Here is a 19,421-nt window from a genome sequence, read left to right as displayed (position 1 = left end):
TCTAAAAAATCCTGGCTTAAACAATAAAATGCTTACAAATACAAGCTAAAAATTTATATTCTTGCCAGCAGGTATGGAAACATCCTTTTAGAGGTACTGAGGGTTAAACTTTTATCTGACATTTATAATATTCAGTGCTGGAAAAAAAATCTCTGCAAAGTATAATTGCTCCCACAGGGACCAATCCGTGGGTCACAGTTTTTTGCACTTGATGGCAACAGAGCCTTGAATGAGATCTTCTATAAAACCTAGACTTAAGCTTGCAGCATAATCACAATGTTTGCCCTAGCTCTAGAAGCTGATACAAAAGCACCACTTCTTCAGTGTAATTATTCCACATATGTTCCAAAAACCCATGGGGAAATTTTATTATTCAGAAGAATAAATAGGGTAAAAATAAATGGTTTTTAATTTTAGCCAATTTTTACACTCCTTATGAATTTTCATTTTTCTTATGCAAGTTTAAGTCCATGGGAGAAAGGATTTGCCTTGAAGAAATAATTAAACTTTCATCTTCAGTTATGCTTCTTAGCAAATACACAGCCACCCACATAGCATGTAACACAAAAGTGCTATTCAGTGACACAGAATGCCAACATAATCACCAACATTTCATAATCTTCCTTTCAGTTTCAAATTGAGTATTTGAAGTTTGAACTTCTGTTCAACACCACAGAGTAAGCAGAAGCGCAATAAGGGCTTAGGTTAGAAGGAGGTTGGAAGTCCCAATACAGAGCTTAATTCGCCATCAATACTTTTTTGAATACTTGAACTATTCTTAGAGAACAATGCAGCAATTTGTCATATGGGGTATGTAAAGCTACTACCTTAAGGCTAATAAAAGATTACGACACTCAATTTATGATGACAATGTCTGAACCAGATTTAGTCAGCTGCAGAAGTCAGTATTTTTCTGGGAAGGGAAGCTGAGGAAGCAGAACTCCATCTGGTTCAGGAAGACACAGGCACATGACACCTCCAGTTCCTGGGAACATTGCAACCCTCCTTTCTTAATGCAGGGGCCAAACAAATGACCACACAGGTGCTCTGTAGGCAGGTCACAAAATCTGCACGTCCCCAAGCACATCCACAACCAAGCTGCACCCTATTCACAGTGTCCTGCTGATCCATTCACCGGCCTCAAGCCACACACCACCCCTGCAAGCACGGCCCCAGAGCTCAGGCTGTTATCCAGCACCTGAGCTGGCTGAAGAGAAGACCACACACCACCAGTGGAAATCAGAGGTTAATGCAGACTGATGAGCTGAAGTGTAAGAACAGATTAATTCTCGATGCTTATTCTAAACTGCACTGGGACCCTGGGAGCACCAGTTCAGCAATCTGCTTAATCTAGCACCAAGGGCCTATCACAGGTGGTAAAATCACTACTACTGATCTTGAGTGCTAGAACCAATAAATGAAACACAAAGCAATACAGAAAACCACCAGAAAGAAGTTACAACACCCATTCAGGAACCCTTTAAAGTAACAGAGACCTCCTTGCCTCACCAGTCCCAAATAACCAACAAGTTCACCTGACAAATTCTAGATCCCCTAGGAAGGTCTGATGGACAAAAGACTCTTTGATCTGCAACAACAACAACAGAACCAGAGTTGGCCAGACCTTCCTCAGTTAAATGGCTTATTGTCACACAAGACCAACTTCCTTGTCACAAACACAGAATTTCTGATGAAAACCAGGTGACTCCTCAACACCAGTATCTCTGAAGTCTCCCCAAATTTTACAGGATTGGGAAGCCAACTCCTGAATGCTGTTGCCATTTCCAACCCAAACACCACATTAGTCACAGACATGTTGTTGTTCTCCTCCTTCAAACAGACAATAATAAATAAAAAAAAAAATCATCCTGGAGAGCTGACCCTATCTAATGCATTACACCCAGTGTCAAACCTTCCATTACAGAGCAAATCTAGAGATTAGACAGGCAAAAGGCTACTAATGAATCACATCTAACAACCTAAACTTCACACAACCCTAACAATTACAACCTACATGGATACTTTGCACTCAAACAACTTCACACAATTTACACAAATCACCTGCTAACCAGACTTAAGAACGCCTGCCCACCTCTGCCATTTGGTGCTGACCAAGAGGACATAGCAGGTTCATTCTGAAATAAGAGCAAGCAGAAATCCAGTCTAATATTCCTGAAAGAGACGACATTTTACAGGAGGATTGTACCAAATGAGAAGTGATGGTAACTGTACCTTACACTAACGGATTAACTTGTGGAGTCTTCAAATATTACTTATCTCATTGGTTCTTTTAAATATACAGTTTTCAGTAGATGAATCAGAAGACACAAAGTCAGCTGTCAGCAAAGCTCTTCGTATCCCTCACTTCCCAAGACCGCCTCAAGGCTCAATTTGCTTTTAGCAGAAACATCACCTATACTGTCTAATACCATTCAGGTTCCTCCCCAATTCTATCTTTCCCTTAAGAGTTCATTTTCCATCACTTCTGCCTGGCAATTCAACTTTATTCTGCCCTGCTGTATGACTCAACCTTAGTTACACATGCCGTCTTCAGTGCTGCTAGGACAGCAGAAAGGCAGCAGCTAGGCATGAAGACTTCAGCGCTAAGCAAACTCCAGTACTCTTGCATCTCTCACTACAGGCAACCACCCGCAGCTTTTCCCTTTGCTGCCTTCATTGACTTCCCATACATAGATTTTTTAAAATTAGTGTTTGTAATCTCAGACCTTAACAAGCATCAAGTGTCTTCCTAGGCCTTCCAACTCTGAAGAAGACTTAACACCCCATAACCAAGACCTGGGTCAAAAAAAGTACAACACTTGAGAGCAACACAACATTCTGCAAATCAGACCAAGCTCATCTGCACACAGAACCAAACTAAAAATGACTATCACATATCATCCTGTAATTATAATCCTGACCTTGGTTTTTTTCAATACTGCTGATAACGGGTATGCTAAAAAAACTACCATCTGTCAAAACAGTACACAGTTCTGTAAAGTTCTTCCTCTAGAAGGATGGTGCAACAACAGAAAACCAAACAAAAACCAAACATACAAAAAAAGAACCATCAGGATAGAAGTTAGAAACGCTGCTTAATAAGCTGGAAGGCGGCACTTGCACGCTATGGTGATGAGGTTGCTCTAAGAAGCAATCTGGAAGAGTTTTGCAGAGGGCATGCCAGCAGCAAGGAAGTGAATCTGCTCATTTTCTTTTCATCTGTGTGAAATGGTTTTGATTTTCAGAAGGTCAGTGGGTGACACAATGTTATTAATGGACATTCTTGGTATTCTACCCATTTCCTCCAAGTTGGGCTTCTAGTCTCTGAGCATGATCACGTAGCAATTCTGGTTATCAAAAGATGAGGGCCAACAAACACAAAATTCTGATCTCTCTGCTTTGACAATAATTAGCAAAAATTATTAAGCTAAAGCTCACAATGCAGACAAAGTCTCACATATGGTAGAATCTTTATTTTGTCTGAACAAGCATGAACAAAATTCACAGCAAATAATGATCAGTTCAGCCTGCTTTTGAGTTCCATTTCATATATCTCCAATCTTAGCTTGTCATTAGTAATGCTAATTAGTTCACTATCTCAATGCCACACTAGATTCAGTAAAAACCGAGATCATTGCTAATTTGAGAAGAAAGCTTGCTCTTTCCTTAATATAAATAATAGTGACTACACCCATAGAAATTAATACTGCTTGTAATTTTCAGATTCAAAATTTAAATAAAAATTGCAACTACCTTTTGATTTCCTAAGAGGGTAATTATTATGAATTATCACACTACTAACTATATTAACAACCCTGTAAGGACATACAACGACACTGCACTTAGAGTTGGGTTATATCTGCTATACAAGCAAGCCAAGTTCTGTATGCATGCACGTTGCACACACACTTTCACAGCTCTCTCAAGGGAACTATTTTCTAGTGCAAGCATGGTAACCGGTATCTGTGGGCTGACAGCGGGTTCTATTTTAAAGCTCTCACACAGTGGATTCCACATTTTTTTGTAGAAGATAAAACCCAATTATGTGGAACTTCAATCACAAGTCACAAAAGAGACCTGTGCAATTAAACAGCACTCTTCTACACAATGAGCTAATTAAAGTGACATCCAGGAGGCGAACCAAGCTGTCCTCTACTGAAAAAGAGAACATACGAGCTTGCCACAGGATCTCCAGCAAAGAGAAAATGCTGAAAGTTTACTGGGAATATACTGGGATGGCTCTGCTCCCTCCCAGCAGTTAATGGAGTCCACCACCAACCGCAATGACCAAACAGACCAGCAGTTCACGCAAATTTGGTCTCAGAGGTTCCAGTGCCCCCACGCTCCCCTCTCCAGCAGGTTTCTGCCCCCCAGCATTTCTCCTCTCAGCTGGGGAGAGCAGGGTGACTGGAAACAGGTACTTGTGTGCTAGGGCTGGGGCAGCTGGAACCTCTCGAAGTGGATTTACCACAGAGAAGCACTTCTAGAGCAGATGAGCTGCTGAAACAGGAGGTGTCCATGTTCAGGAGGTAATCCTCACCCCCACTTCTGCTGAGCCGAGTCGTGTACATATACATTTATGCCTCTGTGTCACAAAAGAGGAGTAATGCTCAGGGGTTTTATAAACCAATTTTTAAATTCAGGTTTATTTTAAGACTATTTACAACCTTAATTCAGCTGGGTTTGGAAATCAGCAGAGACAACCTAATTTAAAACATCAAAGGACCAGCTGTACCTAGGCTGCAGGAAGCGTCTCTCTGAATCCAGTTGCTCTTCCCAGCACAGACATTACATCTGACTTCCCTCTGGGCACTGGACACCTGAGAGCTGCTCAGCCTAAACAATTAGCAGCTACCCAACATGCTGTCAGAACCGCGCTAAGCTGCCTACCTGGCCCTGGATTGCTATAGGTCATTTTGTACCACTGTTTTTAGGAAGTTCTGGGTGACCCCAAGCTGCTGTCTGCCACCAGCTGCTCCACCGGCACAAAACCACTCACAAAGCCCCACCAGCTTCCCCACCAGCCCCAATACAATCCCTATTGAACAGAAGCTCCTGGGCTGCTGTGCAGTGCAGACATTGTGCTAAAAACAAATTGCCGATTCATTTCTTCCTTTGACCATTCTACTGGAACTAGATATAAAGCAAATAATTAATACTGGGTACAGGATTGTTTTAGTACCAAAACATCGCCCACACAGCAGGCAGACACGTACACCACTCCTACCACACAGGTGTACAGAAACAAAGGAAAAACAAGTGGATTTATTTATTTATTTTGTGGAGAAAGCCTACCTTCCTCCTCACTTTCAGATGTTTTTCATGTATTTTAAAGTTTTAAATCCAGCCTTTTAACAGCAGTGACCTACATTTAAAAACCTATCACCTCTAATTGTGAGGCAACTTTGGGAAACAAGGCGGTCAAGCCATTTTCAGGCTACGCAATGCTAACAACTGATTAAAAAAAAAATCAAAAGGAAAAGAAAATCACATTTCAGTAACTGAGCAGATTGACATGCTGCTTGAGATTAATGGAGTGCTGGTCTTGTGTTTAATAAAAATAAATACTGTACACAAATACCAGTGAGGGTCATGGCACAATTCAACACCATTCCATGTCAAAAAGCAACGGTGAAGAGTTCACCAGTGTATTTTTGTCAGCTGCAACGGGCATTGCAGCTTGTTTAGTATCCACACACACTTACTTACAGAGGCTATGCTCAAGCTGAAATTCTAAATACAAAAACTGGATCATAAAAAAAATAGCAATATTTTTAAAGATTTTTAAGCAAATAGCTGCAATAGTCAGCAACTTTCTCAAGAACATTCAAAGAGCAAAATCTATCACGAGATGGGAAGTGGCAAATCCTGATTAGCTAAAATAATCAGCATTTCACTAAAAGGAAAGACCCAAATGAAAATAAAATTATTCTGGCTATTTTCTCTTTTCTAGTGAAATAACATGGATGTTTTATTTTCAGTTTGTTCCACTGGAGCAGAGGAAAGAGATAAATGAAAGATGAGAGCCATAATCCATGAGAGCACTCTCAGACTTCCACAGATAGTGAAATTTAACATTGACAGGTATGACAGCAACTCAACTCAAACTCTTAAGCTCTGCTTTGGACTCAGCGACAGCACTAAAAAGAATAGGGATAAAGAACTCCTATCAGCCTCAGCTAGTAAGAGAGGCAAGGTGTAAAAATAGCCTGCAAGCATTGTAAACCAAGAAGGGAAAACCTCTGCAACTGCCTTCTTGCCATTTTATTCTTTAAATTGTTGTTGTTACAGCAGAATTTTAACTACAAAATCCCCACAATTATTTGTATGGTTGTACTGACCTAAAAGATACACTGCACTACATACAGAGGGGGCATCTGTACAGCTGTGCAACAAGCTCCTGATCTGGTTGGCACATACTCTAAATAAACTCCCAACCCCAACTTCCCCTCCTATAACCGCAGCTGGAGAGCCAGTGTCACACCCAGGAACATCTCCAGCTGACCGGTGGTAACCCGCTAATGAGAGATCACATGGAACTTACATTGCCCTCCATCACTTATACCAGCCTTTGCACTGAAACATTTAAAAGTCACAAGAAGGAGATGCAGGCAAACCTTACAGAGAGGAAAGCAGACAGGCAGAGATGAAGTGGTTTCCCCTAGCAAGCTGATCAGAAAACCCAGGAGTGCCTAAGCAGTGCCAAGAGCTATGCGATTGTGCACCCACTGAGCAGATACGGTCAGATTCTTCTTTGCTGCTTTTACTGATCAAAACAACATGCAAAGTACTGCTACCCACCTCTGACACCACACATCACCCTACCTGCCCTTTACACTACTTAACTGCTTCCTTGTTTCAAAAGAGCCCACTCTATGGGGCCAGGATCCAAGTTTTTGGATCCTAGGTACTGGAATCATAGTTATTTGCACAGTAACACTAAGATGCTCCTGTGTTCAGCAGCTGCAGAGGGCTCAGAGATAGTCAAATAATCTAGGGACAAGGGAATGAGCATTTAGGCCTGGCTTACTGCTGCCCAGCCTCATCAAGACAATGACAACAACATTATCATTTAATGAACTCTGGACTGTGCATGCGCTCCTATCATAGGGCCTTCACTGCTATTAAGAACAGGATAAAACCCCACAAAAACATGCAATGCACACAATAGCTACACATCCAATACTCTATGTAGAATGTTACTCCTCTGTTGCTGTAGTATGCACTTCCACGTCATTCCCCAATCAAATCAACAATTACAAGTAGCCACCCTGACCTTAAAATTGCTCTCTTCATAAAGAAGGGAACAAACGAGAAAATGCACGAAAGACTCACAACTTTGGTATGTACTAGGCAATACTCTAGAAACTGATAAACAATGCTCTAGTGAAGGTATCTCCAGTGCCTTGAGCATCCTGAAATAGATGACTGTAGGTCCTAATTAGTACTTTCAGTGTATATGCATGTATATATATCTATATTTGAGTCTAAATAGACTCAAAATATTTTTTTTATATATACACACTTAAACCAACTTAGCTGAAATCAGGTTTTCTTAAACATACTTCTCCAGCTGCAGTGATTTTTTTATCATTTTTCTGTATTTTAACAATATATTTGCTACAGAGCAGTTTCATAATTAAAAGCCTTTAATTAAAAGAAGATTAATTAAACATGAGATAGGCACAAATACTAAACAAACTGCTTCAGAGAAAATTCAGAATCTGACCTACCAAAATAACTTTATATGCAATTACACATGCTGTGAATTACTGTTTGTAGATAATTGCCTTGGCTGTCTCCTTAAAGTCAACCGACCACATATTGAAGTTAAATAACATCAAACCAAAAAAAGAAGTCAGCGCTGACTGGACTTGCAGTTAAATGCATTCGATTTTTATATATCTCAGCATTAATGCATTACTGTTTCAAATTCATTTACCAGTAGACCTTAATCATAAAGAATACTTCCAGCACATTTCTGAAGCTAGCTTTTCAACCCCCAAAAGAAAAGATACTACCTTATCTAGAGAGTTCTCCATAACTTAATTTCTTTCAAATTACTTCTCAGAGAATAATTCCAATACTATAAATATAACTAGCTTTATATTTTGTTGTCTCTTAGATATATGTCCTTGAATATTTTACCATGATTTTGCTGTATGATACAGTAGAAGTGAAATGACTCATTTTTTTGTAGGAAGACTGCTTAACCGAACGAACAAAGAAAAGGCAACACTTAGGTCCTACATGTAGTAATGGAAAATTTTAATTGCTTTTGGGATCTCTGACACTATTCTTCCCAGAAGACAGGGTCGGACCACCTTTGTACCCAAACCCACATATATTATACGCCACAATGTCAAAGAATGAAGCAATATAAAAGGGGCTTATTGGCCACATTTCAAGAGATATTTATATTAATTTCAAAAATTCACAATTTCATAGCCATCAATAGGAACTGCAAAAGCACCTGGGGAAGAGGGTCACAAATTCAGAAAGCTTTCACAAAGGAAGTGGAAGCTCTAGAAACATCAGAAAATTAAAAACTTCATTAACTTCTAATTGATCTCTTAAATACAAATGTGAATACTTTTGATAATTCTATACAGACTAAGAATTTTGGTTCTCTGCATCCTTAGATTTCACAGGTACCAAAGCTGCCTAATGCAAGCTATCTAGCATGTTGACCAGGAAAAAATAATAAAAGAAATATTTCATTGGAATAGAAGAGTTTTTAAAATTGTCTATTTTGGGATGTTACCTATTTTTAGATCTTTGAAAGTTCCCTCCTTAGACTACATTAATGGTTTTATCTGCATACAGAGTAGAGACTTCCTAGACTGTTTCCTAACTTCATTTATAAACATTTCAACTATGTATTTCTTGCCAAGAAGGTATGGAAATGACAGGTTTACATTTTTGAGACCCTTTCCCCTTAAGCAATAAGGGAACAGAAACCAGGGCAGGGATGCATTCTACCAGCAACAGAAACAGAAGCTTTAATTACAGTCTCCAAGGCAGACACTACAGAGGTAGTCTGCCAAGACCTCTTTCATTAGTGAAATAACCTCAAACTCTTTCAAGAAGTATAATCTACCAAGACATATGGAAGAACAGAAGGCAATTTTAAATAGGTTTAATAGTAAGTTGCCCAATTTATTTATTTTTTCAACTGAACACCACAAAAACTTTTAAAAATGTTGATGTGTATGGAAGAAGCTAGCTAGAGAAGAATGAAAGTTTTAGAGCGAAAATGCAATATACCTCACAGATTTTACAGAAGAGTGCATATGTATGCATTTGTTGCATGACATTTAAACCAAACCGCCAGGGTCGTGACATTTAAAAGCACTTGAGAACAAACTCTGCTCTACGGAAATTTTTGATTACTATTGACTTTGAGCCAAAATTTCACTATCAGCATGTACAGCATGAGCAATGAGTAAAATAAACACAAACACAGGGTTCATTAATAAAGTTAATGGGGGGAATGTACATGTCGTCATCCTGTTGTGTCCCCCCCCCCCCCCCCCCCCCGTTACCTAGTGGCATATGTAATTTGAAGCACAATAGCTGCAATCTGAAGCATCATCAAATTATAGGCATGAGTCTATAGCAACTGTAGAAATCTAAACTGCTTAAATGTAACATTAGTCTTCCCATATTGCATATGTTCTAAGGCCATTATTTGTTTCTGGAGCCCCCTTGAAATCCTGATGACAAATACTGAGGTCACTTTATTTTCCCTTCACTGGGCACCAAATTAGCCTGCTTACTAATGTTTGAGAAATTACTGTCAGGAAACAAGAGTAACTGAGATATGACTGCTATTTTCTATTTCTTCATTATGCAAATATTTTGAAAATTGAAAATACTGTATGTGAGCTAAAAATAAATGGACTTGGTGATCAAAACCATGCTTTGTAAGATAAGCTGCTTGATGATCTAATGTAAATATTGATTTAAAAGAGGCAGCAATGTTTTCCTTGTATCTAGACACATCACTGCAGTATCAGTTAGGAGCAGCTAATCCTTCCTTTATATGGCTGAACAGTATTTTTCCTCAACGTAAGAGATATATGCTGTATTCTTCCTGACTTCTTAACTACTGTAGTAACATCTATTATATTTGTGAGATGAGCTCCATATACAGGCCGAGTACAGGTAATGCTGACTTGTAATTGCCAGCAAAATGTAATTGAACACAGCCTTTTATACGGTTCTTAAACATTCACACATGCGGTTTTCTAAGTATAAGGGCAATGTTTACCCATAAACATCGTTCTATTGAATGGCTTCAAACACTAACAGCAGCTACTTTGTAAAGCTTCTGTTAAATTACTAAAACTCCAGGAACAGAATTATGCTATACTAAACCATCACCAAAAAATAATCAACCATCATCTAACACAGGTTTGAAACTGATGAAGTACCACCTCAAAATAATAAAATAATGCTTACAACAGCCTTCAAACAGCAGTGAGCTCTCAGTCTCAACTGAATCAATACCACTGCTTTGCCTCAACTATTGCTTCTACCCCCACTACACAGAGACTTTCTATTTTTTATTACAATTATTGAAAGAACTCTTACCTCTCCATCTCGTATTCTTTCATACCTGCTTTTACTGCCTTCATTACCTGTAAGATACATATTAACATGGGACATTCATAGCAGGAGGGAATCTCATATTTATAAATTTATGCCTTATGACTGAGTATCTCCAGCGGAACCTATATTACAAAAATATCATCTGTACTTCATTTAAATTTACATCCATAGATGCATTTTAAAACTACATTAGAAATCAAACTCATTTTAGTCTTTATAAATGCCTGCAGTTTCCAGCAATAAAGCAAGTTTAATTGCCAAACTACGATATCCTAATGAAGTCCAGCTCATCAAAATACCAATGCTTAATTCTGAAAGCTCTGGTGAACTTGGCAGCAAGACTCTTTGTTTTACTTTTACGAAACACCAGCAAAACAAAACTGCGAACTGGAATATACTACAGCAGGAGATTCTCTTTTATACTTTGCAATCTGAATCAACAGGAAACTACTAGAGTTAACACTGTTTTACAACCTGTAAGTCTGATATTTGTTCGCAGATTTGCTAAGAATGTGAACCAGCTTTATTCCTTTGCTTAAAGTTCTAGGCAGCTGCTCTACAGAAGAAATTCTCTCAGAAGTGATAACATTATTCAAGGATGATGAAGGACCAAGGAGAATATGTGTATATGACTATCTCTAGACTTTGCAATTTTACAATATTCACTTTAAAATATTTTTACGCTTCACAGTTCAGAAATCTGATGAGCAGGAGCGAAGACAACAGTTCAGTCAGTAACCTCATCAGCTACTTTTACCTAAGCTCCCTCTGGTCATCACTCAGAACTGATGGCATCTCTGCATCACTATATGGAGCACAGGATTGACACCCAAGTTGATTTTGTCATCAGTACCAGTAGAGGAACACGACTCCACTGGTACAGTGCTAGGTCTAACCTGAGCAGCCTTGCCGAGAGCCAGGATTTGTCTTCACCATACTGCTCTATCAACCAAGTAACATCATGAAGCATTGTACTGGGTGACATACCCATCTCTGAGGAGCAACCTAAGGAATACTCGTACTACCCTACACTGTGCAAGGAAATACTCCTTCAGTTTGTAAGAATCTGGAGAGAGCAACCTGCTAGTTAAACTCTTCAGAGCTGCACACGCTGACATGAGCCAGAAGAGTGATATCTTGGTCTCTTTCTTCTCCATCACTATACAGGTATTTGTGCATACAGGACAAATAAGATTGCAGGCAGGTCACCTTCTGCTGAGGCTCCAGCTCTTACCCAAAACCACACTTCATTTCTCACACATCACAAATGCACCAGTGAGTTCAAGGACAATGCAAGGTATATTACTGGGCTGTAATAGGAGCGATATTATCCTCCCATTTCTATCCAGCCTTTCCATTATTTTATTACTAAGCAATTCAGGGTTGCTGGGAACATTTTCCGAGTACCACTGCTACACTAAGAGCAAAAATTATTAACAGTAAAGGTTCCATTACCTCTTTATGAGCTTCACTGGAGATTTTATTGGTGTAGCGCAGAACTTCCAACTCCATGTCTGTCTTAATCACACGACTTAAAGAAAAGTAGAACAGATATCAGATTAGGTTGCAACTTCACAGCTTAAGAACATGAAATAAAAGAGCCTGAAAATAACATGCATCACCTATGGTAAAATTAGATAAGTACACCTCAAGAGCAAAGAGCTATTACAGTATTCATGACAGTAAAGTTTTGTTGGCATTGATTCAGCATTAGCAAAACAATCATATAAAGGGAAGTCACAAGCATTTCAAATACCTGCCTGCATTATATTAATACTAATAAACAAGTGGTCCAACCAACATTTTTTCAACTCATTCTACAATACATTAGGAACAAAAGCAATGTATTTCTGCATTTGTCATGGCTCAAACACTACTTCAAACCGAACATTTCTACAAGCACACATGATCTACTTTTTAAATACAATTTGAAACTAGTTTACATAATGAAATCCCCAGAGCTCCAGAATTTCTATTCAGCACAATCGCAACTCCCACCTATGTGCAATACCTCACAAGGCAGGGAGGAGGGGGCTGTGAAGAAAAGATATTTCTGTTTGGTTTTAAAAAACCCCAAACATGAAACTGAGAAACCACAGCAGCAGTAATTACAGCCATGATGTCCATTCTCTTTCACATGCCTCTGCAGGAAAAAAAACAAAACAAACAATCCCCTCCCAAAAACGTCCTGTTCTTCATGCTTTATGAGATACTGAATTTGTGTCTATTCATGAGCTCTGATGCTCTGTTCTGAACACATCTAAAAAAATTACCATTAAACTCTTACTTACACTACTTTCTACCACGTATTTCAAATAAAAGCAGCTATTTAGTGTAGCGTGAATAGGGAAGCAGAGGTAGTTCCAATACCTTCTATTAAAAATCACCTACTCTTTCCACAGCTACACCTACTGATTTCATAATATTTCTCATGCCTATCTCAAAGGCAGCCATGAAGTACATACTGCTTATAAAACCCAAAACTACATCTATAGAATTGCTTGAAAGTATTTAAATTTTATTTTCCAGCTCCACTTCAGAGCTTGCAGCAGTTACCAAGTACCATAACTGTTTTATATTTTGAAACTGCCACCAAAACACCCCCTTTTTTATTATAACATGCTCCTACTCATACTGCTGTAGAAAACTATTTACTGTATTTGTGCTCCTGTAGTTTGTTTCAATGAGTCCAGAAACAGGTTTCTCAGCCATCAGTGCCTCTGATGTGTGGTAAGAGCATTTCCCACAGACAGTGATTGCATCGCTATGCAGCACAGCCACCCCCCTTCAAATATAACTTTTCTGGCAAGAGTAAACAAAATGCTGCCATCAACCAAAATGCTCTTACAACAAAAACACAGTAGAGGGGAATGGATTGACATTCTTAGTCAACTGGAATACAACACAAAATAATCATTATGCACACCGAGAATGAGAAGTAGAAGGTTTTAAAATGCACAGAGGTGAAAAAATTACACTGGGATGATAACAATCTGCTCAACGTGGGTGAGGAAACAAACTTCTGCTTCTGCCTTTCATGCAAGACATAAAGAACAGTAACTCAAATATATTCATGTCAAAATGAGGTAGCAAAGGCTTACAGACTTTTTTTTTTTTAATCCTGTTCTTCGGAAGACTGCATGTACTAGCAGGATAATTTAATACTTGTTTGATGTGCCTTTATATTACTTTCAATATACAGTACATATCCCTGATCTACAAGTGCCTGAAAATTATGTTGCTTCATAATTCAGTTGTCTAATCTCTTTATTGGGATCTGCTTAGTAATACAAGTTAGTAACTGTTCAACAGCAAATGTAAACAGTATTAGAACCCATTTTCCTTGACCAGGTCATAAAGCTTCAGGGTCAAGGTATTTATTTTAGATCATAACTTCTCAGGTATCTTTTTGCATAGACAAATTCACGCTAAGCCTCAGACAGACTTTTTAATGCAATGCATCACCTTCATTTACACAAGGTCAAGCACTGAAACATTTTACAAGAAACGTTTAGTCATTGAGACCAACAAAAACCATTACCCAGCCTTTAGTAGGGAAGAGGGAAGAATGCACAGTCATGCAGGGAACACTATGAACTTCACCCTCCACTATACTGAAAAGAAAAAGTCACTGGGCTCCCGTGTTACCTGCAGTAGCACTGTTGATGGAATTCCCACCAGCATACTGGGTAGCAGAAAGGCAAGTATTTCACCACCTTCTCAGTGCTTTGATGGCAACATTCTCAAGCCAGGTTTAAAGCACTGTTAGCACGTAGGGCAATCTCGCAGGTGATAAGTGCTCCACAGTTTTCATGATGTTTTCCCCCCAGTTCCAAGATAAAGTTTGGAAGGAAGTCCCACCTTTGTCATGATTGTGAACGTCAATGTTCTATTAAAAACAGCTCTTGTACCAGTTACACGCTCTGCACACATGCATTAATATTTTAATGGGAATAAGTAATTTCCAGGCTCTGGCTAATGCAATTGCAAAAATGTACAGATTCAGCATGTAATGCAGCTCTCAGACTAACAGGCAAGCGACTCAATGCAATCAAGTTAAAATAGAAGCACAAGTCTCCTACTGTCAGGGTTGACCTGTAACTTTTTTTTTTCCTTTATTTTAACAGTATAAAAACCCATTTCTTCTTCCTATTCTGAGCTTTTATTTGCACTTGGCCATATGAGCAGGTGGTCTTTTCACACGTCAGTCATCTGAGAGAAGCTTTAATACAAACAAGCATCGTTTCAGTCCTGAAATTAAGTTTGGCCATTTTAAGTGGCTGGATACCAGATTTCATGCACAAGATGTTTTCCATTTATAAGTCATTGAGAGCATACAGAACCCAAGGCAGTTATGAGGCTGAAACTTGCATAACTCTACTCCATTCTCCTGAAGCAGTGCTCTCCTCAAAGATACACAAATGTCTCCTTCTCTATGCGCATTCAGCAGTCCTGATCGCACTGCCAGAAGTATTTGTTCCCAGTTGTCAGCTGAGTGTTTATCAGCTGTCTTGTTTTGTTGGTTTTAGTACATGTGTGCAACCTTAACGGCTGCTTTCTGTGACACATGTAGAAAACATCTGGCTATGTCCACTCCTCTTTGCCCTTCTGGAAACTTTACATTTACAGACCACCTAGTAAGTACAGATGCTCCCCATGTAGAAAGCCTCCACAGACCTACCTTGTCTCCACCCTTTCTGACCTTTGCTGTTACCTTTCCACATTTTATTTATAGAACTGTCTGTACCATAGCTGATACATTTATGCTCTTCTGCAAGCTTTCGCATAAAAACTTGTTAACTGAACTAGCACCAAAGGCAGTAAACACAGTAATGCACATTACACTACAATTCTGAAAGATAGTTGCATGAACATCAAACATGGGAGTTCATCTTGAAACAGTTCAAACAAGATGTTAAGAGGCTTACAACATAAATAAACCTCTGAAAATACAAAGAGCATATGCCCAGCTTTAAGACGTTAACATACTGTTAACACTTTCACCAAAGAAACAATTACAGTTTTCCATCAAAGTAATCCAAAATACAGAACATATGAAATCTTCCACACAACTATCAAATTCCATTTTCGTTGAGGTAACAGAATAATACAGTATATACAGGCACAAAACAAGCCATGCATTCCTAAATATTTATATTCTAGCACCACCACGATTATGGTTGGTAGACACTGCTATACTAAAGTAACAAAAGGCCATATTGCTAAGTGCTAGTGTAGAAAAATTTTCTTCTGATTACTAGGGAGATAATTTGGACCAGTTTAGAGTTTGTCTTCAATTAGATGATATTTTCTTTTCAAAACAGTGAGATCAATACTTAGCATACACATCCAATATCAAATTTAAAATGGGAACCCTGAAATTTAAAATTTAAGTGTTTAAATCTGTTTGGAAACACATTCACTCAAAGAGAAAAAGTGAAAATACACCCTCTGCAAACTACTGAAATCCAGACAAAGGTCAAATTCTTTTATGTTTTATCCTTAAGTTCCATAGCAAGTCAGAAAATGCTGAGATCTTGAAAAAGATGAGTAAGCATGGGAGGCAAGATCCTTAATCACTAATGCTTTCCCTTGTTAGTATTGAACCATTTTCTCTGTATTTTATTAGAGGACTGTATAATACTAGAGCTGCCTTTTGTAGCTCACAGTTCTCCCTGGCTGGTTCAGAAAGCTCAGCCATTTCACCTCTTGCTGGCAGTTTTGACAGCGTAGTATAGATTGGAGTTTTTCTGACAAGTATCATGTAAAGCAGTAGTTCGGAGCTCGCTGAATTTGATATGATATGGAACCATGCAAACACGTGATTCAAATGAAGCAATTTCCTACACTAGAATATAACCCGCAAAAAAATTAATCTTCCTAAAATAAAAATATTCTTAATTCTAAAAATAATATTGCTTTCCAAGGAAAGTTTCTTGGGCAATAACTTGACATTCCAAGGAAATATCTACTTTAGGAAGTTTTAATACATGTAGCCTGTCATTCACATATTGATTTCACCAGATGCTTAAATCCTAACAATGGTCTCTAACATAGTTCTGACTTAAAATGGAAAAAATGAAAGCCACCAAACTCAATAAAACCTTTTAAAACACTTTGGAATGCAAATTTGAACTTCGGTTTCACTTAGAATTCCCTTTCCTTGAAAGCCAGGTGGAAGAGAAATGCATACCAAGTATCTCTCCCCCATGAGATCACAAGGAAGACAAAATCAGAATTCCAGGCCGCCACTCACAATTCACAGAAGAGACCTAAACCAGCTCCAAGTGCTGCCTTTCTGCTGTTTCAATTCTTTGTCTATCTCTGTACAACCTCAGGGCATGGACTTCATGTTTGTCCATCCCTGAGCTTCCTGATGAAGATTTAACCCTGCCTTAACCCAAACCACAGAGGAGAAAAGCTTATCAGGCAACACCTTGGTAAGGTGGATGGAACCAGAATGAAAGCTAACTTGGGAACAAGCTGGTACCCCTAATCCAAAGTCTTCTGCTGCTAAAATTATCATCTCTCTCCCTGTAGTGGTGCTGTATCTACAGATCAAAGCTTGGAAGTTAGACCAGGCCCTCTTCAGGTCCCCTTTCTTGCGCCTTGTCTTTCTCTGACATTGTCAGGTTAAAGATGCAGCTCCCTCCTCCACTCCTCAGCCTGGTAGGTCACTTGGAGAATCCCCCTCTGGCTGGTGGGCACATACATGATAATGAAGTGCCAGAGGCTAAAAGGTCCCAAAGTCTTACACAACAACAAAACCAAACCAACCAACTAGAACTCAGAAGCAGCCACCTCTGCAGGAAAATAAGATTTTATGAAGAACTTCTAACTTCACTTACCCTTTCAATTATTTTTGTAAGCAATGTAGCATCACATCAGGGGTGTCAGAACATGTGTGAACATTTCTAGACTTTTCTTATCAATAAGAAATCTGTAATTATCTTATGTCTTATCTGTAATGACAGCAGCTTGACTAAGTAGAAACTAATATTTTAAAAAATACCCAGATTTTCCTAAGCTGCTTCTTTACCTAATTGTGACAATTTCTTGGATCCAAAAAGCTCATCTCTACACATCAATTTCCAAGCTTGTATTCTGTCTACCTTACTCAGAAATTTGCACCTCAAAGGCTGCACCAGCTCTTCAATCCAGAAATCAATTTTATAACTTCTTTGTTTTGGAAAAGGAAGGGTCGAAATTCTAGGACAGAACAGGCAAGATTTATAAAATTGGTACCGTGAGTTTTGTGTGTTACAAAGCACTTAGGCTCATCAGCAGGATTTGCAAGCAATGAGTCCCAAACATCTCCAGGTCCACCCATGACTCAGTGATGCAACAATGTCTAAGCAAAGTTTCCCTGCTTCCCACTTTCCTTTTACAACATTTTTGTCATGCCAAGCAATGAAAAATGGCTGTAACAGAAATGTGACCTATTAAAAATTCTACACGTTCTGAAATCACACTATGTTCAAAAAACATCTCCACAGTTTTCAAGCGGGCAATTAGATGCAGATACTAGAAAAATGTTCTTAGCATATGACTAACAATAAAAAATAAAAACAATAATACATAGTAGCATACAATACAATAAGCTGTGACAGTGGTAGTCAGTGTACACTTTTCTGATTGTATTTTAAGGTTTTGAGCTTATCTGTCTTAACTAAGGATTTGCTTCCTTCATTTCTAGATTAATACACTGAAAAAGCTTAGATAAAAACCTAATTCATTAACAAAAAACCGCTGTTGTTTCTTCAGTTAATTTACAAAATGGAAAACTAGAAAACTGTAGTTATGCAGCTATCCTGAGGACAAAGTCGGCAATGCTGACCAGAAGAGGAAAACTGGTAAAATGCAGCAGCTTTGCAAGCTACTAATACACTTAGTCACACTCCAATTTTGTCTATTCTAGATAGGCTACAGCAGAATTCCCCTGGAATTACAAAGTATAGTTACATGACTAATAATTCAAAGGAATTAATGCTGTTAAAATAAATCCTAGAGAAGTAGTAACACCTCATTAAATATTTCCCAGTTCAGACACAGTTTTGATCTACCTTTGATTTTCATTTCTAGATATGAATTATCTTCAGTTCTTTTCCTATTCATACAGATTCACATTTATATGAATGTGCCTTAAATCCTAACACATTCTATAGAAGTGTATATCCAGACACAATGCTTTAGAAATGTTATGTAAGTTCTTCACTTTTCAATGCTGTTACCTAACCCTGTTTTTACTTTTGTATGTTATTTCCACACCACAACCTGAAAACAGCTTAAAATTAAAACTCATACAGTAAAGTAGGAGGCTTCTCCTGAGAAATACCTCTGAAGCACTGGCACAAAATACAAGCATGTTCAACAGTGCCCAAAGAGAAAGATTTTATGCTACTCACCATTCTGCAATTTCAGGATGAAGAATTTTGTTGTTCACATTAAATCTACAAAAAAATGCAAAAAAATACAAATATTAAAAAACAGCCAGACACACAATAGCAGAGACTACCTATTTACTTTTTAAGTGTGTCTTCTCTGAGGATGTCAAAATTTGTGAAAGCAAATACTGTATTGGAAATTAGTACAAATCAGTATTAATCCCAGTGAGGAGAATGTGCATGCTCATCTTCACTACAGAAATATTTAATTTTGAAATCCGTAAGACTAAACCAGATAAATAATTTTAAGAATGTACAGAAGTCAGAGTAATGGTATGTCCAAGACATGTTTATTAAACTTCTGACAATGACAAAAGTTATCAATTCAGTGCTATGAGTGTGGGTTGGACCAGATCCACCACA

General features: G+C 38.4%; 1 protein-coding gene across 1 annotated transcript in view; it reads right to left on the bottom strand.

Annotated features, from left to right (window-relative positions):
* PEPD (peptidase D) overlaps positions 1-19,421 on the bottom strand; it is a 141,447-nt gene that overhangs the window by 89,054 nt on the left and 32,972 nt on the right. The window contains exons 7-9 of the mRNA XM_056360502.1: positions 19,020-19,064; positions 12,070-12,145; positions 10,597-10,643 (exon numbers count right to left, since the gene is read on the bottom strand). Coding sequence (XP_056216477.1) covers positions 10,597-10,643; positions 12,070-12,145; positions 19,020-19,064 — 168 coding nt within the window. The remainder of the gene's footprint in view (positions 1-10,596; positions 10,644-12,069; positions 12,146-19,019; positions 19,065-19,421) is intronic.

The sequence above is a fragment of the Falco biarmicus genome, chromosome 15, assembly GCF_023638135.1.
Source record: "Falco biarmicus isolate bFalBia1 chromosome 15, bFalBia1.pri, whole genome shotgun sequence".
In the NCBI taxonomy this organism is placed as follows: Eukaryota; Metazoa; Chordata; class Aves; order Falconiformes; family Falconidae; genus Falco; species Falco biarmicus.
The sequence above is the reverse complement of the archived record's forward strand: the minus strand, read 5'-3'. Positions and strand labels throughout refer to the sequence as shown.